The sequence below is a fragment of the Vigna angularis genome, chromosome 7, assembly GCF_016808095.1.
Source record: "Vigna angularis cultivar LongXiaoDou No.4 chromosome 7, ASM1680809v1, whole genome shotgun sequence".
NCBI classification, from domain to species: Eukaryota; Viridiplantae; Streptophyta; class Magnoliopsida; order Fabales; family Fabaceae; genus Vigna; species Vigna angularis.
This window is the reverse complement of record NC_068976.1, coordinates 13,486,897-13,511,292: the sequence shown is the minus strand read 5'-3', so window position 1 is coordinate 13,511,292 and position 24,396 is coordinate 13,486,897. Positions and strand designations below refer to the sequence as shown.

At 32.4% G+C, this 24,396-nt stretch overlaps 1 protein-coding gene across 4 annotated transcripts; it reads right to left on the bottom strand.

Annotated features, from left to right (window-relative positions):
• Positions 1 to 12,166: 12,166 nt before the first annotated feature.
• LOC108338485 (uncharacterized) lies at positions 12,167 to 22,074 on the bottom strand. 4 transcript variants are annotated; one of them, XM_017575389.2, is made up of 13 exons: positions 21,957 to 22,074; positions 21,753 to 21,868; positions 21,617 to 21,678; positions 21,372 to 21,422; positions 21,260 to 21,286; positions 20,826 to 20,930; positions 15,243 to 15,350; positions 14,993 to 15,064; positions 14,860 to 14,910; positions 14,195 to 14,257; positions 13,985 to 14,109; positions 13,547 to 13,754; positions 12,167 to 13,184 (listed from the first exon to the last, which is right to left on the bottom strand). In XM_017575389.2, exons 2-13 carry the CDS (start codon positions 21,841 to 21,843, stop codon positions 12,468 to 12,470), a joined length of 1,680 nt encoding a protein of 559 aa, XP_017430878.1. In that variant the 5' UTR covers positions 21,844 to 21,868; positions 21,957 to 22,074; the 3' UTR covers positions 12,167 to 12,467. The 4 variants fall into 4 exon arrangements, with proteins under 4 accessions (XP_017430878.1, XP_017430876.1, XP_017430877.1 ...); XM_017575387.2 differs by lacking the exon at positions 21,957 to 22,074 and having other exon boundaries at positions 21,753 to 21,950; XM_017575388.2 differs by lacking the exon at positions 21,957 to 22,074 and having other exon boundaries at positions 14,206 to 14,257; positions 14,860 to 14,906; positions 21,753 to 21,950.
• Between the last annotated feature and the right edge of the window lie 2,322 nt (positions 22,075 to 24,396).

Sequence of the window (24,396 nt, the reverse complement as noted above, 5' to 3'; positions counted from 1 at the left end):
AGTTAATAAACGTGAGGGTCTTGTTAATAAGTAATCACATATTTTTATAGATACCTTTACAAGCATTCATGGAAATTTGAGAATTAAAAATAAATAATTTTTTAACATGAAACACTACAAAATAATCGTAAACCAAACAGGACTTAGAATTTTTAGTTATAAGAAACTTCATGCAAAAGCAATGCCATGTTCCATCATCGGGTTGGTTGTGAGGAGTGGTCCCATCCCTCCTTAATGTGTTATGTGTATCCAAACAGGACTCAAGTGATTTGACAAAAGTAATATATTCATTTCTCTTAATTTGTTTTTAGTAAATTATGCTCATTGTTTCTTGTTTTATAAAATTATATGATTTTAGTTTCTTATTCAGATTTCTTTTTTTTTTTTTGAAAAATTATTGTGATACTCCTTAAACATTACATTTATCATTTTAATTGTTTAAAAAGTAAAGAATTTGCATAATGTTGTGAAATCTTAAAAATGTTTAAAATACACATCACTTTTATATAAGTGTTTATTATATCAAGCATTATTTTTATTAGTATTTTTAAAAAAAAATTATTTTAACATCAATTTATTATATATATTTTTATTGAATGAAAATATAAAATAGGAAGAGTAAATTCACTTCAAATCCATATATTCTTTATTCACATGAGAAACGGAAAGGAAAAATAATTGTAAAAATATTATAAAGTAATGTATAATTGCTTGATATTAAATATTTTGTTGACATTATTTCATTTACAGCCATAATATAACGAAGCGTTACAAAGTGACACATTGACTACTTTGATAAATCTTTGTCTCCCCGTTTAGACCAAAACATATATTTCCTTCAAAGGACCAATTTCACTTTTAAGCAAATGTTCAAAATTCATCTTCTAATTTAACATAGCAAATTCTATATTTTGTAACGTAATTTCAGATGTTAAAGCATTTTAGATTTATATAATCTAAAATATATTTTTATATATTAGATTGTACAGTCCAAAATATTTTCAAATCTAACATTACATTATTCCTTGGAATGTAGAATTCAAAATACTTCCAAATCTAAAATTACTCTATTCCAGAATTCATGTAGGAGGGAGGTGGAGCAGCACAGCTGAGTGAAGATTTTGCATTTTAGGATTTTTTTTGTTTAATAGTAAAATTGGAATTTTAAATTTTATGAGGTGTAAGAAGAAACCATGGAGGTGCATGAATGAGTCAAATGTAAAAAGTGTTAATTAATCAAGAAGTTGGCCCAATTTAAAGTTCACAAATGAGCCATATTTTCATGCATATTCTTGCACCCCCAATTTAAGTCACCTTTAACTTTCCACACCCTTATAATTTCTAACTGCAACTCGATAATTCTTAAAATGATCATCTTGTCTTTCGGCTTCCAAATGATCCAATCTAGAAATCTTCCAAAACAATCTTTCACCTTCTTCTTCCTTTTATGTTTATGTTTGACTCCTTATTCCTAAGTTTGACTCTGTTCACACAAAGCTTGTGTATTCTCGTAAATTTTCACATCTCTGATTAATATTTTTCAAACAATTCTTAGAAAAGCTCTCAATCTACTCGCCAAGAATTTACATTTCAAGAAAAATAATAATAAATTGAGTAATAAATATATGAAAAATACTTTAAAAGATTAGAAGAGTAAATATAATAAATGAATTGTTTAAAATTACCACGCAAAAATTTGTAAAACAATACAAATATAATAAAGAACTTAAAAAGTTGAAAAAATAATTAAAAATTACTTAAAACATTAAAACTAATTTGAAATTTTAATAAAAAAAATTATTTGTAATACCAAAATTTAATATTGAACAAACAAGATCTTCTAACAATTCAGTACACAATTTGTCTCACAAAATAGAATTAAAATATTAAGAATTAAAAAATAATAATGAACCTATAAATGAGACCCAAAACCACAAAAGCAACAAGGGTGTTGCTCCCTCCACCACCCCAAGCACCTCCCCAGTATTTTCTTTTATTCCAAAAATACTCTACATCTCTCCACCATTTTTTTTATTTCAAAAATACCCTACACCTCTCCACTATCCTCAATAATCTTTTTCTTTCTCTCTCTGCATTAATGAAGCATTATCTTTCTCTTTCTCTCTACATTAATGGAGCATTCATATGGCTTAAATTTAAACTTGTGATATATTGCAAAATATAAAATTGAGAGGAAACTTCAATATTAGTGCTTCTACCACTTCCATTTTATAAACTTAAAGGTTAGATGCAAATACAAAATAATAAACATAATAATATTAATAGTAAATAATATATTATTATTATATACTAACTTTATAATGACGAAAGAACTAAATAAATACTAAATCTTTAACAAATAACTTTTCTTTTATATTTTAAATATTTAATAATATTTTTATATTATTTATCTAATAAATTAAATACTTTATTCAAGTTATTTGAGTCAAACATGTCGGTAAGTTGAAACATAATATAATGTTAAAAATTATAGATATTAAATGTAAAAAAAACACACATATATACAAAATTTTACCATTTATTAAGTGATTTGAAGAAGAAAAAAATATGGAACACTGAAAATAAGATTGAATCAAGTTTATTTAAGGGAAAATGTAAATAAAATTTTACAATATATCACAAGTTTAAATCTGAACCATGTGAATGCTCCATTAATGTGGAGAGAGAAAGAGAAAGATTATTGAATATAGTAGGGAGGTCTAGGATAATTTTGGAATAAAAGAAAATAGTGGGGAGGTGTAAAGTATTTTTGGAATAAAAGAAAATAGTGAGGAGGTATAGGATAATTTTGGAATAAAAAAAAATAGTGGAGAGATATAAAATATTTTTGGAATAAAAGAAAATAGTGCGGAGGTGCAGAAACACTTGGGGTGGTGGAGGGAGCAACACCCAAGCAACAAAAACTAATAGCCCAAGAAAATAACTAGAACAGTTCACATTGAAGCTTCGGTTATATCGGTCTTCAAGACTAAAACATTGAGAACATGACTGTTGGCATCTACATGAAACCTTGTAAATATACATCCTAGTCTTTCACAGGTTCGAAAAGTATAATTGAATCCATACATCAGCAAAAAACATACAGTGTTGGAATCTATTGCCACAGTGTCAGGGAGCAACACTTTGTATTCCTTCAATAGATGACATAACATCCTTCCTTCCACTTTCATTGACGAACCTACATTAAAAGCTCAAAAACACTAGAAAATTTTGTTGTTTTGTATAAGTCCTTAGACAAACCACAAAACTCAAAACATCATTCATCGTGTTCTTATTCTGCTTATTTAAAAGAAGAGTAAACACCAATCGAAATAAGAGAAAGTAACACATGTATTGTGTATAAGTCATACTTGTTAAGTTTATTAAAAAGGAGGTTCACGGAAAAAACACGATACCAAATAAGATATGAACATAATTATATAAGGGATTGAGACAATTATCTACCTAAACTTTAAGACAATAAGTTAATAGGTATTACAGTTTTATATAGTGTTTTACTTTCTCATTTCTATTCAATATAGAACTTGAACTCACACTTGAATTTCCAACCATACTCATGAAATAATTTAATCAAGCCAAATAAATAATTTTTTTTTTAATTTATGAGAATTAATTGTAATACAAATTATTAGATTATATTTGAATAATCGGTATTAAAGAAATGGAGAACAACAATCATATGATCACTGACTAACAATCTAGTTAATTATTTATTAATTATCTATTGTAATTAGTCGAATTTACAATTCATATTTTTCACAATAAAATGTTAATATGTGTGTGAAAATGAAGAAAGAAACAAGTTATGTCTCTTATAAAAGCATGAAGGAGTAAAATTATATGAATAGTCCATTTCAAGTAGAGCTCTCAAAATGAGTCATCCGATTCGATCCGACCCAGCCCATTACGGATTTGTCACTTAGTGAGTCAACCAAATTCGGATCATTTATTAGCGAGCCAGAAAAATTCGAATCCGGCCTGATTCACCACGGGTTGGTGGGTAAACGGGTTGGCTCATTGGTTCACTTAATTACAATTTTTTTTAAATAAAAAAAATTACAAAGTTTCTATAATTCAAATTTAAATAAATTTCACTCCCAAATTTCACTCTCTCAACATGGGTGTTTAATTAATTTTGAAAATAAAAAACTTAAATAATTTTTTCAAGCAAAAACAAAATAATAAATATTTTTTATAAAATTAAAATTAAATTTTAATAAAATAAAATTAGGTAGGTGGGCTGGTGGGTCAACCTGACCCACCACGGGTTCAACCCGCATGAGCCGGGTTGAAATCTAACCCACATAAAAAGAAATACAATTTTTTCAAATCCAATCCGACTCAAACCCGTGATGGGTCGGGTTAACCCGCGAGTTGTGACCCATTTTTACAGCTTAGTTTCAAGTATATAGTTAAAATTTATTGCTCTCAGGTTTTATCTCTTACATATATTACCCCATACATATCTTAATAATTCATTTTAATTACATGGTTAACTATATGCTTTCATTTAAATGGCCAACTAAAGGTATACATGCATGAGTCTGTGGGCTTTGTTACTCTCCCACTTTCATCTCTCACATATACAAGAGACAAATGTAATTATATACAATCAATTTCATACATTACTTTTTATACATAATGAAATAGTAGAATCCTAAAAAGATGTGTTGGACGAATCACATAGAAATGGAGTACCATATTTTGTGGTCAATTATTATATATACAACTAAATGCTCCAAAGAACTTGTCTCTCTGCGTCTCATCCCAATTATACGAACAAGTGTCCATTAATTTCCCTTCATCATGCAACCAAAGTCACAACCATTGATCATCACTCTTCAATTAAAAAACCAAAAAGAATGTATAAAGTGAGTTTTCTTTTAATCACAGCACTAAAATAGGGTAAAGAATCTAAAAGAAAATAAAAGGCATGCAGGCTAGTTGATTTTCTGTGATGGTTTTCTGTCATCTTACTGATAAATAGAGAGAAATTCTGAAGGCTAGATTAAGGTATGATATTGAAAGAGAGTGGTGGATAGTGCAGGAGTGGGGGCATGCAGTATCGGCCAGAGTGGCTAAAGATAGTGCAGTGGTGGGGATGACTGCAACACCGCCACGCTGAGCCAATACACATCGCGGCGTGCACAGTGCAGGAAATAAAAAGATGTGTGGATGAATGAATGAATGAATATGTATATTTGTGATTGATTCTAGCACATGGCTCCAAATCCAACTCACATGCTTCACTTCCCTACACTTTTTTACCCCACCACACTTTTTTCTCTGACGCCAAACTATTAATTAATTCCAAACCAATTACTTAATGCTCCTCAAAATGGAATTATTGCTTCATTGGTTTCTCAGAAGGGCTAGCCATCAAGGGTTCTGCTACTGCTTTTGTTGGCCAGTTTCCAACACAGTTTTTCATTACGACAAGTGTTACATGGCTAGGGTTTATCATTTCAAGTCAATGGAATCAATCTCCCACTTGCTTCCTCCATTCCATTGCAAACCAACCCCATCCACACAATGTGCTTTCTATGTCTCAATCACATTTTCTCCATATACAATCAACTTTTATATTAAATGTACAAAACAATATTATTTATGTAACATACACTTCCTATATCTATTTCTTTTTTATTTCATATACTTTGTTTGGATTAATTAATGAAAATTGAGCTAGTAATGAAAGCAAAAAAAAATTAAATTATGTGAAAATGAGTTAAAAGTAAAATATGTTTGTTTATTACTTTTAATTAATTAATTATTATTATTATTATAATAAGCATAAATATTAATAAAATATTTAATAGGTGAATCACTTTAGGAAAAAAAATCTCAGAAATAAATTAATTGGAAAATGATATTTTTATCTGTTTATGCTATTGTGGTTTGCGTAAAGTAGAAATGGGGAATGTATCTCATCTTTTGACAGAAAAAATATTTGATATATTGCTACCTTTCTTTCATATCATTATTTTTACTCCATTTGTTCATTTCTTTACCTTATGCGTTACATTTTTTGATTTTGTTTTTGTCCTTAATCTCTTTCTCTTTTAGGAAATTGAATTGTGATGATTTTTGGATCTAAAAGGATAAACGTGCTACTCCAAAAAGATTGATATCTTTTCTTTTCTACCCCTTACCCAAAAAGTAATATTGAGATCGAGGAGTTGCCCGTGGTAGAAGAAGATGCTCATCGTAATTGGTGTAGATGATGCAAGTGGCAATTGTTTTTTATATATTATCCACAAATAAATAAATAAATAAATATTATTTGTTTTATTTGTGTCACTTCATGTCTCTTCAAACAATGGGAATCAACAACCACGTAACCATGTTCTTCGTGTCCACCAAAAAAGGGCAAGTCCAAAACCTTATTTCATAGGGCACTTCCCTATTGGGGAAAGTTATTTATTTATCATGCCCTTTGTGGAATCCCACCTCGTATCATCATTCGAAATGGTACTATATCTAGCTACAGTTTCTAGTATAAGATATGATCATTATTAGGTTCCCATACCCCTAATATGACCTCAAAATTTGTTCACCGATCATGCATGCTGCTGAAGGCGTGAAAGTGAAACACCTACATATTTATACCTCTCACCCTATCATCTTAGGGCACTATTACCTTAACTAATTAATCCATTTTACCAACAATCATTGGCTAAACTTCCTCAAATCACGAGGTTATATATATATATATATATATATATATCATGGGATAGGTCTTAGATTGTACATGTTGATTCAACACCTGAACAAATCAAAGTCGTTAGTTAAATGCTACGCACATATAGATAGCTATAAGAAGAAAAAAAAAGGGGTAAGAATGCATACATAAACACTTTACTACTTTTAGTATCCCACAATTATCCATTTTTTTTATTGTTTTTCCTATATATTTTTGTCTCTTTATTTCTTAGTTTCTGAAAAAATTATATATTCCTCCTAACTAATAATATCATTTAAATATATCAAATTTACTTTTTAATATAACTTTTAAAAGGGTAAAAACCATTTTTTTAAATTAATTCACTTTATTAAATATTGGGCTAATTCCTTGGAGCACAATTTATAATCACACTTCGCCCAAAGTACATTAAACAACAAAATATTTCCTTTAGAGACTTTAGTTAAAGAATTCCACACATTTTAAGATAAATATATATTCACTTTAGTTGATTTTTTTTTTCTTTTTGAATTTATGTTCGGTGTGTTTTACGTATACCTTTCTTCAGAGAAAGTTACAATCTTGTTAGATACATCTTCTGAAGATTTTGGAAATCAACCAAGAGAACCAAAACCTCAGAATTGTTTCAAACATGTCAGCTCAATCTTTCTTCGTATCTCACACCAGCAAAGATTACCAAAAGGAGTTTAGTTTCTAATAACTTGAATATTAACTATGATTCAAAGACATAACGTTTCACTATGTTGGAAACATCCTTATCTTAAAACGAGATAACAGAAACAAAGTCTGAGTCAAGATCAACCAGAAAAGGGTTTAATTTTGATGCAGGCATGTGTAAAAGTGACATAAACTAAAATGTTACAACTGGGGCAATGTGTTAAAGGCATAAGAGTAGCAGAAACACAGATCATGCACTTAGTGAACAGCGATATAGGTTCGAAAATTGACGTCAATGATTTACTTTGCATCAATAATTAATTTGTTAACTAATGTAAAGCATAAAGCAAAAAGCAAATATACTTTAAACTGCTTTAGCGCCGCATTAGATTTTTGCGTTTGTGAGTGTATTCAGACGTCAAGCACTCATTGGCTGGTTTAGCTCGTGAACAGCATTTCCACTTTTTTTATTTTCTCCCTTAATTCCTTCTTTAATTAAAGGAAAAAAGGAACCTGCCATTATACTTCCATGTGTTCATCTGCACCATATTCTTCGTAATTAAAACCATGAATATTCCTACAAGATGGACAACAATAATGCTGCACTTGAATAGTTTTTGACATGATAATTCAGACCAAGAACCTTTCTCATTGACTTTCTGTCGTTCATAAGAAAAGAATCGTTAGATATAACTCATCGTTTTTTGAATATATGCTTAATCATACAGTGACATTAATTGCTGTAAATACTACATATATATATATATATATATATGTATATAAAATACATGTGTGTGTATGTACATGTATATGTATGTGTGATTGTATGATGTATATGTTTCTAGCAGCTTTTATCACGTGTAGAATTCATGACTGAACTTTCAAAGATGGAGAAGTTAATCCTAGCCAACAATCTCATCAATGGGAAACACTCACTCACAAGCACTTTTTCGAGTACTAATAATCCTGCAGTAACTAGCTAATTATTATTTAAGAAAATAAACAAGAAAATAAAGGTGTAATTTAAAGGATTAATAATGGATAAATAAATAGAAACAAAAGCTTTCTGGCAGGATTTGATGACTAAAAATAAAACAGATGATGGAGTAATTAATATTCGTTTGCTATAAAACCAATTCTTGAAGAGACCTGAGAAACATGATTAGAGGTAGATAGATTTAGAATGTGAAGATGCCTTTAAGCTAGGGCTTACAAGATAGTAGGTAGCAGCAAGGAATAAAATGAACTTGTGGTTGGGGTTGTTGCATATGGATGTAGAGATCATAAAGTTAATTTTTTTCTCTTCTTTTCTAATTTCTTTTTCCACATATATATTAAAATGTAATAGATCAATGAGCAATGAAGATAAACCCACATTTATTCCGTGCATACGTGATGCAACATTTCCTCTTTCTGGCCCTATATATACCCTGCATCCCCCTTCAGTTCTTCACACAAGGGAAATTCAAGTTCTTCATTTGTTCCATGAGAAAGTGAACTTGTGTTGAACGTTTGATAAAAAAGGGTGTTGATTATTAGAGAAACAATTGAATGTTTGTTCTCTTCCCTTAACCCTCATCCAACCCATTCCAGAAGCAAGGGTGTTGATTAGCTTATGCAGCAATGATACACATCAGATTTCAGTAAATGAATGCAGATTAGGTTAAGGGAGGTGACAGAAGAGAGTGAGCACACATGGTACTTTCTTGGATGATAAGGTTTCATGCTTGAAGCTATGTGTGCTTACTCTCTATCTGTCACCCCATCTCCATCTCTTTCTTTCAATCCTTTATTTTCTTCACTTTCTGTTAATATATATGTATCTGATTTTTGTTTTCACTTTCCCTTCATATGCTATAAGTTACCCTAGCTATATCCCTTAGGCTCGTGTTGTCATATCATTCAGTAGTATGCTTTACGGGCATCTCATTCCATGTCTCAGGTATGTATTGCTGCTTTCCACATATGGATTATTCTTTTATTAGCATGCAGATTTGAACTGCATCAGTTTCCTTAAGAAAAGTAATTTTACTTCTGTTTTGTCTGAAGTATGTGTTCGCTTATAGAGAGTCTATTTTCACAGATACAAGTATCTGTAGCTCTAATTAGTTGATGAGTTTTGATCTTGTATGCTCTCAGTTAGCCTAAGTTTAAGAGGTTTATGTTGACTAATCACTGAAAACAGCTTTATTTTTGTATCTGATGACAGTTTAGATATAAGATTCTACTTAAAACCCATCCTAATTTTTTGTTTATTTTCCTGAATTTACCAGATTAATTGCTAGGGTTTTGGGGATACTCGGTTAAGAAGAAAAATTGATCTGCAAAGGTATGGATTTTGTGACGAAAAATGGGATTCTTTGTAGTAATGAACATGGTTTTACAGAAGTATAGATTTAACTGGAATTAAATCTTGATTTTGGTTAGGTTTTATCTGGTTATATACTCATCTCTCTTTTCTTTATTTTAAATTTTGGGATTGAACCCAGAAGTAGTTTTGCAGTTGAATTGAAAGTTATGAACTACAATCTTTCAAAAAGGTGATTTTTTTTCTGTGAGTGTTCTCTATGCACATACTCATGGATGGATAGTTTATGCATTTTTAACACGCACAGTACTCTATACCATTCATATCTCTCTGGTATTATCAGTCCTTCAGAGTATTATATCGGTTATGTCAGAATCTGATTTTTGTGGAATGTTGATTTTTTTTGTAATGGTTGGAGTAATCAATTTAACTTTATAATTCATACTCCTTGACCTTCATGGAAGTAGTTAATTTCAATACCATGTGTTACTTTCTTTAGTTTTACTTCAGTTAATCCTATGCCATCGAACTTAATTCTACGTTTCTGTGGTGAAACGAACTAAAGTATATTGATTGTCCTATATATTAGATACTTTAGGGTTCTTAGTAATTTAAGGAGTACAGATTTTCATTCAAGTTCTATGCCAATTTCAGGTTGTAAAGGTCTTGTTGATGAAATGGAATGCAGACGGTTGAAATCCTCCAGAAAAAAAATTTGATGGGAAATTAAAACAACCATATGTATTTCCTATATATTTAGGGTTGATAAAAAAAAGAAAAAAAAAAAGAGCTATGGGAAAAAGGGTATGTCTAAATGATAAGTGTCTGCATGTTTAGTTTTTACCTAAAATATGCACAATCATGTAATTGTAATTAATACTCTGATCAAATATACAAGCATCAGTGCATGCTAAAATTGTACAAACTATGTATAGGGTTTGCTTTTATGTGTGTCTATGTGTATTAAGGGTACGTGAAAGAGCAATAGTTTTATTCCTTTTTTCTGCATTGATGTTTGTCTAAATACATTTCATTTCACTCACAAAAGTAAATTATTATTAACATAATTCCAAGTTAAAACAGAAGTATAAGTAATCTGGCCTTATTACATGCATAAACAAAAATTATAACATAAAATAGAGACATAATAAAAATGAAAGTGGTGGAAGATGTATCTATATCCTATTAATATTTGTTAATGAGAGTGACCTTCTGTATGTGATGAAAATCTCATCTAAAATAAACAATTTTATGAGCAATTAGCACCATTAATGTAAGTTATTCTTTGGATTTGAGCTGCCATTGCTTCCTTTTCTTTTAAGCATGAATTCTGACCTGAACAATAAACAGTAAGGCTACATGTACTTCTTCTTTTTGGTTAGTAGATTAATTAGATTATTAATAATAACTACATCTTACACACAATGTTGAGCATATATAGTGGAAGTAACTTTTAATACTATATATCAATTCATTATAATATGACATTAATGGCATAATGTGGCCTTCAAATACTATAACTGATTTAGTTAAACACTTTATGATATGAAAACTAACAAATATTTAAATGATGAGTAAAAAATATTAAAATAAGCCAATTTAAATACTTTTAGATTCGCATTTGCTCTTAAGAAGCACAGAGAAAACTGACATACTTATTTTCTTGTCCCTAACCAGAAGATTAAATATACATATCCTAATATTTAAACAAAGAAATTTTCAATAGAACAGTACTGCTCCCCTTATTGTAATGTAAAGGTAGCCCTATGCAAATATATATATCCAAAGAATATGTGTGCATGCAGCCAGGAATAAGCTGTTCATTGAACATGATACTTTTTAGTCTTTTTATAACAAAAGAAATAATATATGCTTTAATTTAAATAAAAAGTGAATGTGCAAAGTGATGAATTCAATGGGCAGTTGCTTGAGTGGTCCTTGTTTACATTCTGAAATTTCAGCCGTACGAAACGAGGTTTTCATACAGAAAATGATTACACAAATTGTTAGTACTTTAGCAAATATATTCTTATCATGGATGAACAATTGGTCACTTTTTGCTCTGATTTATTCTTTCTGATAAATAAATTTGAATCCGAGCAAGTTCTACCTGAATTTATCAAGCACATTCTAACTTAAGCAACAATGGTTCCAAAGACATGATACTCTATTGAGGTAAAGATTTTTACTTGTTTACCAATGAAAAATCACTAACGCTAGTTATTATAAAAATGAACAATCTCATTGTACATAATCTATAACTGAATTAGAAAGAAAAAACTTTTACAATACATTCACACTAAATTCAAAATAGAATGCTTAAAAAATCATTTGATCTTTCAGTTTGTGTTACATGTAGAATCAAGAAGCTCCAACTTAGAATTTAGAACTGTATCATGCTTATTGTCGCCAATTTTGCTAATGATTCCTCTTAAATGACTGAGATCTTTGCCTAATCTGTAATTAACAATGATCACTCACGAAAAGTAATCCTTTTGTAATTCCAAGAAAATGATGCAGGGTACATAACCATCATGTGTCCATGTCAATGCCTCCATGTGGGGAGCCCAACAAAAAAAATATATATATATATATATATATATATATATATATATAAATTAAGAAAAAGAAAACAGAATTCTCTGACAAAACTCCTCATCAAATAAAAAACTTGAACAATGAGCACAGACGGATTGTCAAGTAATCAACTTCTTACTTGTAATGAAGGGAAAAATCAAGAAACAAATTTGCACTCAAGCTACAATGCTAAACTCATTATCAGTCCTTGCAGAAGAGCAAGATGTTCAATGCTGTACTAGGAAGATCATCTTTTAAACCATTTTCAATAAACCAGTTGTCTATAATGCTATTTGACAAATTACTTGAAGTTTCAGCAGGCCACTTGTCAACTAATCTAAACCCAAAATGCGCTGCAGCAGAAAGCAAGGTAGGTTCGTCTACTCGGCGAAAGATGTGGCAAAGAATAAGTGCAGGAACATTACCATCTTCATGGCTTCCACCAGTGGCAATCAGTTCTTTGGCAGTCGCAAACAAAGGCAATATGGCTTCGGGAATGTATGTCACATCTGTGCCAATGATGACATCAAACCCTCTATTGCTCACTACTTCCTTTATGCTTTCTATGTGGTCTTTGTTTCCCCACTCCAATCTTTTTGTGGTTAGTTTAGTCAGCAACGATGGCTCAATGTTGGATGCAACATTTTTGGCCAGGAGATCAAGTGCAAAACCATCACCATCGGTTGCAACCACTAGATCAGCATCCCTTGCAGCAATCATTGAGCAGATACCTCCGCTGCCACACCCCAACTCTAACATCCTCTTTCCTGCAACAATGCTGGGATTTTCTGCAAGTACAGAAGCCATCAACCGAGCCGATTCCCACAGCATCAAACCCGTTGACTTGCAGGTATGTTGGTACTCTTTTGAAAGCAAACTAATCTTGAAATTCCAGCCTCTAAGGTTGATGTCAATGATCTAACAGGAAAAACTCAGGTGATGAAGAGTGGAAACACTGATATGTTGAAGAGATGTAGATCTCAATAAAAACATCAGTATAAAAAAATAAGCCAAAAAAGCTTTTGTTGATATACAACTAATAAATCAAAATTGAGAATAATACTGAAGGAAATTTTAATAAAGAAGTCATAAAAAAATTGCTAAAAGGGTAAAGGAAAAGGCCTTCTCAAATGCCAGCACATATCCAATTTTGTACATCTGGAAGAACTAACTTCAGATGGGATACGTTTAGATACTAACAAAACGATTCCATGAAATCTGATTAATTTTTGTTAGAACTAAAGGACCAGTTAATGATTTAGCTACGGTGAGAACCTTACCTCGTACTCACTGGAAGGTAAGACTCCAAACATGTCAATTGCCACGCCTTCAGACAAATCAACTGCAGAGTCATTGAAACCACCATTTAAATTATTTTGCTTGATTTCCTTGTCGACATTATCACCATCAAGATTATTGGCCTCAGCTTTTTGGCTTGAAAACAACTTGGAACTATCTGATACACGAAATACAGCTTGGACCCATCGCCTAAAACAAAAAAACGATAAGGGAAAACAGAAGTACAGTCAATGTGTTTGAATGTGAAGGAAAACAAATGGAATCTCATATCTTTAAAAGTATCATATATGATAGAAAGCATTAGAAGTTCAAGAAAGCATCCGATATGATAGGCTACCTAATGTAAAAAACACAACTCTTATAACACAATTAATACCATATAAAAATGACCAAAATGAACTTGCCATAAAATATATTACCGATTCATTATCAACTCCCTTGAGCGGTTCTCAACTTGTTTGCAGTATACATGAAGTTTGTCAACATCAAAACCATTTTCCTTGAATAAATTTGTCAAGAACTCATTTGAAAAATAGTAAGCGCGCTGTACAGGAAACAAAGGGAATACTACTTTAGAAATGAAGAAAGTCGCTAAGTTACGAGTTAAGATGGATCAAGCTGAAACTTACAGTGCCGTCACCTCTAACATAAAAGTTATCACTGATCTTTTGATCCTTGGTAGAGAATCTTTCCTATAGAGCACAAAAATAGATACAGTAACTGTCAAATAATCAAATAAAAAGAAATTCATCAACCAAAATTTGATAGTCAACAGTTTTCCTTTCCAACACCAGAAATGCTAAAATTGAAATGGTAATTAGTTTGATGATTCACAATATTTTAGTTAAGGAATACTGGTCTAAGAGTTTCACATTAAATGAGGAAGATGTAGTATAGAATTGCCCCACCTTGTTATAAACATAGCTAAAACCAAAAACTAAAGAGCTTAATATTTAAATCATTTTAATATTGAAAGTTAAAACGATAATAAGAACTGTTTGGACTTTTATTTTCAGATCAGTATCTCTAGTATCACTATAAGTATCAACTTTGTGTAAAAATTTAGTAAAAATGGGTACTTTTTGACTGTTCAGGATGATCTGAATATTCTTGATTCTTTTTTCCCTCCAGTTGTTCTAATTTGCCAATAAATTTGTGAGACCATTTCGTTGATTCCAATATTTTTATTTGCTGTATTCTTTATGAATAATTATCAGAAGAAAATAAACTAGATAATAATTGTGCGCTTTTCAATTTTCTGTGTTAAAAAAGTAAAGTGCAATAATAAATCCACCTGAGCAAGGTCCCCAGTAGCATAGTCTCGGAACAACACATATCCATCTGGCTACAATTGGAGAAAAGGTATGACTTTTATCACATGTAAACGAGTTATCTCCAGCAAGAATATATAATGAATTCTTTCATACCTTGATAACTTTTCTAATATTTTGTAAAACTAGAGGCATCTTCTCTGGGGACACTGCAGACAACATAAATATCTGCTTACCATGTCAGCTACATAAACAACTACTGATTGCCAATAATAAGAGTACAAAAACTATATGAAATCAGGCAAGAAAATGAAAGCTTGCAACAAAAAAAAGTAAATTTGATCACATAATCAGTTCGATCTATGTTAACTTAAAGATTTAAACTGCCATTCAGAATTTCAGATACCATTGTAACAATATCAACTGAAGATGGAAGAATCTCTTTGCACAGATCATCAGCTGTCAAATCAGAGACAAAAGCAATAACATGGGATTCCTTGTAGTCTTCGTGTGTCTGAAAAAAAGAAAACAAGATTGTTCTCACTAGATGTATCTAAACAAAAAGTACTACAATTCTTTATTTTTATAACAGAATAGATAAGCAATACAAACTCGTTCTTTTAAACCAAAATAAAGAGTGCCCTTTTCCCAAAGAAAGAATTAATAACTACGAAGGCTTAAAGTTAGCTGATTTGTAGAAGAAGACCACCACATGGAACATTCTAAAGGGACAAAAGTTGCAAAATTCCACCAACATCCTAATGAATGACCTGTGTAAAAGAGGATGTTGCCGCAATTTATACCAATAATGTGGTATTAAACCGCAGATTATGATGATTCCTCGATGTTGGTCTATTTGGCAAAACATGATTTATATTAAGTTTGTTAGATATATTGCATTTTATGTTAATTAGAAAAACATAGACTTTTCATATTACTTGATATTGGTAGATATTGTTGATATTGTTTTTAACAATATCTTCTATTTACCATATTTATGTTTGGTTGTCATATATACTTGTATCATTCTTCATTATAAATAACCCGATGTGTGTTATAGACACAAGGAAAATTAACCCAATACCTAGTTTTTCTCTATATTCAACATGATATCTAGAGCTTAGGTTGTTTGGCATTTTTTCATCACCTTTGCCACTGCTGCCACCGCCATCACCGAAGTGTCTGTTCAGACCAACGACCACACACTTTTGATCGCCTCGGCCAGGCGACCTCCTGATGGAAGCATCCTTGCAATTCAATCACGAGCACTTCCAAAACCAGAGAAGGCAGCGGTTAGTTGGATGACGATGAGGCACGGTAAGTGTTTGATGAATGTTTCAATGAAGGTGTATGAGTAGATCAAGGAATCTCAAGCTCCGAAAGCCTTCCAAGAGGGAAGGAAGCTAGAGGAGAATGTGCAGAATAGGCACAAAGTGTTTGAACTCTGAAAGAATGTCTGGAGAAATCTCAACAGCATATCATTATCAATTCAAAGTTGAATTTACAAAGGATGAAGCCCCCTATTTATAGATGAAGGAGAACTTCTAAGACGTGTGATGCAAGCTATTCTAAAGGCACGTGATACAATGAAAAGAAGCTTGGGAAGCAAGCTAAGTTTGCCAGCTAAGCAGAACTGCAGAGGAAGATGGAGTTGCTGTCTGCAGTGTTCATGTATTTGAGCGTAACAGCAACATCTTCAATTTTATCTCCTTTGCTTTTCCTTGCTTGGTTACTCCTCCAAGTGTTTTGCCAAGCTTTATTTAATGACCTACAAAACAATGTAAAGTTATTTAAAGAGGAGGAAGATTTTAGTAATTAATACTCCATAAGAGCAAAGTAGTTAGTGCTCCCTCTTCCTCTTGGATTCTCTTAGACATGGCTCTTGTTAAAGGTCCTATGTTGAGCTTGGATGGTCCTCCATCACCTCCACACCACAAGAATCGTCGCCATCGGAGCAGCCACGCTCCCTCACATGTCGTTCAAAGTCACACCACTGTCAGCTTTGCTGCCGTGTGTGGCGGCACATCACAACCCCTCTTCGGCATTGATCACCTACGATGGCTTCACCTCTTCATCCTCTTTTTGGATCTAGCCTCATTGATCCAATTAGACTCCTTTGGTGTTTTAGGGTTTTCTCTCTCTTCTTCAATGGTGTCTTCTAGTATCTCTTCTGCCACCAGTGTGTATGACCCGTCAATCTTTACTAACTATATCAATGTGCACTTGCCCATTGACAAGTTAGATGACACTAATTATGCGACTTGGGCATCAGACATTAAACTTTGGCTTGAGAGTTAGGGGTATCTTAATCATCTTACTCAAAAAGTGACTCATATTGCTCCCGGTGACTTTTCCCGTTGGAAGAGAATTGATGCTCAATTATTTATGGTTCTTAAGAATACCATCCAATCTTCTTTAAAACAAATGTTTCGTGCCTACGGCACATGCTCTGACTGGGAGCAAGCCAAATTATTATACACTAATGATACTTAATGTCTTTATGTTGTTTGTCACGATCTTTTCAATGTTGTTGCTCCTTTAATCAGGACTGTATGGTTGATTATTTGGGTAAGATCCATGCTCTTTTTCATGAATTTAATGAGGTTTTACCTCCTACCTTTACTACTGCCCAAGACATAGAGCAATGGTCAAAATTCTACATGGTATTGGATTTACACAAACTTACTCATAAATATTCCCATGTCCGTGATCATTTTGGGTTCCCCTATTATACCTGATTTTACTTCTACTTGTTTCATCCTTTTGCGTGTGCCAAATAAACCTATCAATGATACACTTGTTTCTGCCGATGATTCCTTTGCTTTGGCATCTCAACATGATGAGCGTAACCGCTCTCACAAGCCAGGAAAAAGGCGTCAGAAGTGTGATCATTGTGGCAAGCTAGGCCATAAGATTGACAAGTGTTATGCATTACATAGTCGTCTTTCTCACTCTGATGTTGTTGCTCAGACTTATTCTCCCTCACAATCATCTACTGTCTCCATCTGATACCGCTGATAAATCTGCTCTCTTCAATGAATTTCTTAAATGTTGTGAGGATCGTTAGCCCTCTAGTTCCACTGCTTTTGTTGCACGCATAGGTACATAGTCGTATTTCCTTTCCTAGTAGTGTCTCACAACATGCTTCGTCACCTTTTGTCTTAGTTCACCCTGACATTTGAGGTCTTAGTCATATTAAGTCTAATTTATGTTTCCAATATTTTGTTACTTTTATTGATGATTATTCCCGATGTACTTGGTTATTTTTAATGAAAAATCGTTCCGATTTATTTTATATATTTCAAACCTTTTATAATGAAATTAAAACTCAGTTTGGTATTTCTATTCAAACTTTGCAAAATGATAATGGTCATGAATATCTTTCAAATTCTTTTAAACAAGTTATGGTTTTTCATGGCATTCTCCATCAAACTTTATATGCTTATACACCACATGTGGTGGTTGAGCACAAAAATAGACATCTTATTTAAACAACTCGCACCCTTTTAATTCATTGTGAGGTTCCTCAACATTTTTGGGGTGATGTTATTCTTATTGCATGTTATCTTATTAATCGAATGCCATCTTCGGTGTTAGATAACAAAATTCCTCATTTTATTTTATTTCCTCATGAACCTCTTTATCCCTTGCTTCTAAAAGTTTTTGGGTCTACATGTTTTGTTCAAAATTTTGGTCCTAGCCTTTATAAGTTATCTCCTAGATCACACATAATGCGTGTTTTTAGGATTTACTCAATCCCAAAAAGGATCCAAATGTTTTTCTCCTTCTCTTAACCGTTATTTTGTTTCCACATATGTTACCTTCGATGAGTTCTCTTTTTACTTTAAGGGTCCATCTTCTTCTGATGTGTCTCTGTTTACTACTGTTAATGTTTCTATTATCTGTGATCCTTTTGTTGTGCATAGTCCACTATTAGATTGTCCTCCTCCAGCACCCCTTTAGGTTTATAGTCAAAGGCATTGTTCCCAACAACCACCAAGTGACTCACTTCAAGTGCCAACTATTTTGTCTCCTCCGGCTCTTACAACTGAGTCTAACCTCTCAATTGTTCTCCCTAAAGGTATACGTTCTACTCGTAATCCTTCTCCACAATATATTGCTTTGAGGTAACATAGATTATCTTCACCTTTTTATACCTGTCTTTCGTCTATTTATTCTGTGTCCATCTCTAAATCTATCAATAATGCTTTAGCCCATCCTACTTGGCATCAGGTCATGCTAGACAAACTATGTGCTCTTCATAATAGTGGAACTTGAGAGCTCGTCCCATTATCGTCTAGGAAATTTGTTGTTGGTTGCAAGTGGATTTTTGCTATCAAAGTTGGTCCTGATGGTACTTTTGATTACCTCAAAGCTCGTCTTGTAGCCAAAAGCTACAAAAATTTTTGGATTGGACTATGGAGATACGTTTGCTCCAGTGATAAACAAAGATGGCTTCTGTTCGTTTATTTGTGGCCATGACGGCTCTTCAACAATTGCCTCTTTATCAACTGAATGTCAAAAATGCTTTATATGGAGCAACCTCTTGGATTTGTTACTCAGGTGAAGTCTTCTGGATTGGTATGTCGTCTTCGCAAATCTTTATATTGCCTAAAACAGTCTCCTAAGGCCTGGTTTGGCAAATTTAGCAGCGTGATTCAACAATTTGGTATGGCTCGAAGTTAGGCAGATCATTCAGTCTTACCGTCACTCAAGTGTTGGATGTGTCTATTTGATAATATATGTTAATGACATTGTTCATATAGGCAGTGACCACCATGACATCTTCCAGATGGAACAATACCTTTGTCATCATTTTCAAACCAAAGATCTTGGCAAACTTAGATATTTCTTGGATATTGAGGTAGCACAATCTAACGATGGTATGAATTCAAAACCTGTTGACACACCCATGGATCCTAATACCAAACTCCTACCAAATCAAGGGGAGTCTATTTCAGATCCTTACAATTACTTGCCCTCACATTTCCTTTATAGTCGGTGTAGTGAGTCAATTTCTCAATTCCCCATGTGAAGATCATTAGAATGGAGTCATCTGTATATTAAAGTACATTAAAGGATCTCCTGAAGAAGGTTTGTTATATGGTTCCAATAACCATACAAAAGTTGTTTGCTATTCAGGTATTGATTGGCCAGGATCTCCTTTTGATAGAAGAAAATCTACCTCAAGGCATTGTGTCTCCATTGGTGGTAACTTGATTTCTTGGAAGAGCAAGAAACAAAGTATTGTGGCAAGATCTAATTCAGAAGCATAATATAAAGTTATGGCCTCAACCACTTGTGAACTTGTTTGGCTTAAGCAATTGTTTAGAGAGTTACAATTTGGAGATGTTACTCAAATGACACTTATATGTGACAATCAGGTGGTTCTTCATGTCAGTTCTAATCTTGCCTTTTATGAAATAACTAAACACATCGAGATTGATTGTCATTTCATTCGAGAGAAGAATGTATGTAGAGACATCAAGACTGAGTTCATTAACTCAAATGATTAGTTAACAGATTTCACTAAGTTTTTAAGGGGACCAATAATTGATTATATTTGAAACAAGCTTGGTACATATGATTTATATTCACCAACTTGAGGGGAGTGTTAGATATATTGTGTTTTATTCACCAACTTGAGGGGAGTGTTAGAACCTGACCAGAAATTTTCACACTGACAGATCTATTAAGTAATTCGAAAAGGGTAAAAAGAGAATGGAGATCTCCATTATTGGACCACAAGTAAATCATACAAGTGAAGTTGATATCATATATAACCCAAAACCCTAAGGCATTATGTTATATTGCTCAAATTGTCATTTTTACGGCATACGAGACTTCTTACTAACACTTGCACAGACTGAATAAAGATACACACAAGATAAAGACTGAATAAGGAAGCACACAACCAAGTCAATCACATACAAACACATAGAAATAGATGATGATTGGACATAGAGATTACAAAAAGGAGGTTTCTAACCTTAACCAACTCAACAGCTCGCGGTGAGAAATCACATGCATACACAAAAGCATCTGGATATGATGCTATCACAGGAAAGATAGTATTTCCAGCTCCACAGCCAACCTGTTTAGCACACACCATCACTTGTTAAGAAACTTACTAGACCAAGGACCTCATGGAGAGCATCATGGACAGAAAATGAACTGTGTCAATAAATAACCAGTACAAATTTCACAAGTGATAAGTAGAAGTGTAGAAAATAAATGCAGGAAGGTTCTACCTGCACGATCACATTATGGTTCACGCCAAACTTTAAATCAGAATAACAATCACATTAATCCAATTATAACATTGTGGCATGCGTGTATGCTCAACACTGAGTAATTTAAACATTAACAAAGGATAAACTAATAAACCACAGAAGCATAAAGAGTATGATCAGGAATATATACCTCCAAAATTACTTTCTTTCCTCCTCCCTGAAAATTAAAAATCACTTAAGCCATTATTGCAACACAATCCAAATTGCATAAATAAACAAAGATGGTATTTCCATTCACTCACAGAAAAGTACTCGCCCCATTCCTTATCCAAGTAGTGCCGATCTTTGAAAAACTGAAGAAAGGTATTATTACCAAAGTCAAATTACACAACAAAATTCCACGAAAATTAAACAATTAGAGTTAAGTTATCCAGTTACATCAAAAGACATCACCAACAAGAGGAAATCATGTATACTGGATACACCAAGTGAGCAACAAAATTTGCATTAACAGAGAACACAAACACGAGTACTAAGAAAAACTAACCCTGTCCTTGTGGCGCTTGTAGAAAACATCCCAATACCTCTTGGCCTCTCTTTCATACTTTTCTGCAAAGAAAAACCAAAAATTTAAACTTTATTTTTCATTTGGGTGGAGGAATTTCAAATGGATAGATAATTACCTCTCCAGAAAGGTGAGACCCCAGAATTTGTATTGGGATAAATTTGCAGCTTTTGGGTTTGGGGTGGTGACTTTTGCTCCCCTGAAGCCATTGCAATGCCTACTTTGTGAGGTTTGCTTATACACAAAGAAGCGTTAGAAGAACAAGTGAGATCAAACATCTGTTTTAATGAAACTGGATTTGCGCATACACTTCAAAACCTACCTATTTTTGCCTTTCTTCCAGCGTTTGGTAGCGGAAAATACACTTTCAGGCTTTGGGGTTTATACATTTAATTAGATAATCAATTCTTTTATTATTGAATTGAAATTTAAGACGTAAGAACCCCAGAGGCCAAAGTGACAATTTTTTTATATAAAACATATTTTTATTAAAAATTATCTGTGTGTTACTTGCAGTTGTAATATCTATATATATATATATATATATATATATATATATATATATATATATATATATATAGTAATATTTATAATTTATTTATAATAATGTATATTTTTAATTTGACTAAGATATTTTACATTTGTAATTATATTTTAAAATTAAAAAGAAAAAAAGTGTCTAAATGTTAAAAGTAGTACATATTTCAATTGTTTAATGTATTATAAAGGGTTAAATATATTTTTAGTTTCTAAACTATCGAGCGAAATTGGTTTTAATCCCCTTTCAAAGTAAGGTACATTTTAGTCCTCATCCTTAAGGGTGTGTTCTTTTGGGGGAGATGATTTGAATGGATTTGAGGGTAATTTTTTAATTGTTTTTTGAGTGGATTTGTGAGTAATTGAGTGTGGATTTGGAAGTAAAGTTTATGAGAATTAGTGTAGGATTTGATTTATGTGATAGATTTTAAAAATTAGTTTAATTGGTTGAAAATGAAGATGACCAAATTGCCCCTAGTTATAAAAGTATTATAAAATGTAATTTTGTAATGTTATATTTAATTGTAAAAATGTTTATAAAGTGGAAAAAATTAGAAATAATTGTTAAAATTAATGTTTAAAAATTATAAAAGTTATAATGTAGTAAAATGAATGTATTTTAAAATGTAATTTTAAATTGTAATATAATTTAGTACGAAGTGATATGAATTTATAAGTCATTGAAGTGAGAATGATTAACATTAATGAAACAACCACAATTAAGTAGCAAGTTATAATATTACATGACCTAAAAAAAATTTAAAAATTCGACATACAAATATCCTTTTAATAGTTCATCATGACGTTGATTCAGCAAGGTATCGTTGCAATGCATTGAAACGATATTGTATTGGCATCCCTATTAGACGTCTTGTATGAGATGGATGCGAAGATAAAAAATCAAAGCACTGTCTGATTAAATCATGGTCTTCAATGTTCATAGTCTGTAACAAGTTTTGAATTTGTTTTGTAGTTGGATTAAATGATTGAATCCTAGCATTTACCAGGGTGATTCGAAGCTCCATGGCCTGTGTATGTCGTTCAAGAACAGCAGACAGTCTTGTTGATAAATTAATTTGTTTTTGCACTTCATCAATGATTCGAGAGTCCATCTAATTTGCATACAACAAAGTACAGAATTAAATAAACTACCAATGCTCGTGTCAAGGACAATAACATTAATATATAATGTAATTTTTGAAAGTCACATACAAAGAAACTTATATATATAAAGTCATGTAATACATTATCGGAAATATAATGAACTTAATCATCTAAATGGTGAAGAATCGAGTTCACATTTTGATTGAGGTGAGCAAATTGGCGGTTCATGTCTAGGGAAAGGTTTGTCAAGTTATCTTCAATACGTTGAACCCGCACCTACATTTGTTCCATACACTGCATTCTGGAGGAGGCTGCACAGTGTGGTGATGAGGGTCTGGTTGGTCTTCTTCTTCATCATCATCCAGATCGTGTTGCCAAACACCGTTGACATTAAGAATTTTCATCCTCTTCAAAGAATTGATAGAAAAGTGATGTCGGGACCCTATATGAGTGCTGGCATCGGCATCGACGTGAACTCCACAATATTGCATGATCTGTGTGATAAGGACACCGTATGAGAGGGGTGTGTCACTGGCCTTGCATTTAAGCATATGCTGCATGATGTGATGAGGCCAATTGATTGCTATATTATTTTTAAGCACCCATATCATAAAAATATCTTTATGCAATAACCTAGCAAAATTCTCTGGTCGTGGAGTCAACATATGCACAATAATATAATGCAGAAGCCTATCATTGATATTCAAACAACCAACCGTTAAAACACCTTGACCACCCTGCAAATCTGGTATGATCATAGTAGCTAATGCCATGTCGCGATCATATGGAAAGTCCTGTGGGATATTTGAATAACACAATTTCTGACCGTCGTACTTCAAGTTGGCTACATTCAACCAATCAGCAGGTTTGAATCTAATTTTTCTCTTGTTGACCTCACTGAGCATATATCCATTTGATGATATCTTCAGATTTGAATAAAATACCTTGATTAAATCCGGATAGTAGGGTCCCTGTAATGTAAGAAATTGGCTCAACCCTTGAAATAGAAGATGTTGCTGGAAAAATAACCCTGAACCGGTAAATGAATCAAAATTCATTATCTTGGGAGCAACTATAGTCCTTGTATAGAAATCAGCTGCATAGTTTTCCATTTGATGACT

Bases quoted from the DNA above. Each gene is read 5' to 3' on its own strand.
- LOC108338485 (XM_017575387.2), bottom strand. From the start codon at position 21,912: ATGTTTGATCTCACTTGTTCTTCTAACGCTTCTTTGTGTATAAGCAAA. The intron at 15,065-15,242 runs GTATCTGAAATT...CATGGTAAGCAG, and splicing joins CAGTTGATATTGTTACAATG to ATATTTATGTTGTCTGCAGT. The intron at 13,755-13,984 runs GTAATATATTTT...TTTTTGTTTTAG, and splicing joins AGGGAGTTGATAATGAATCG to GCGATGGGTCCAAGCTGTAT.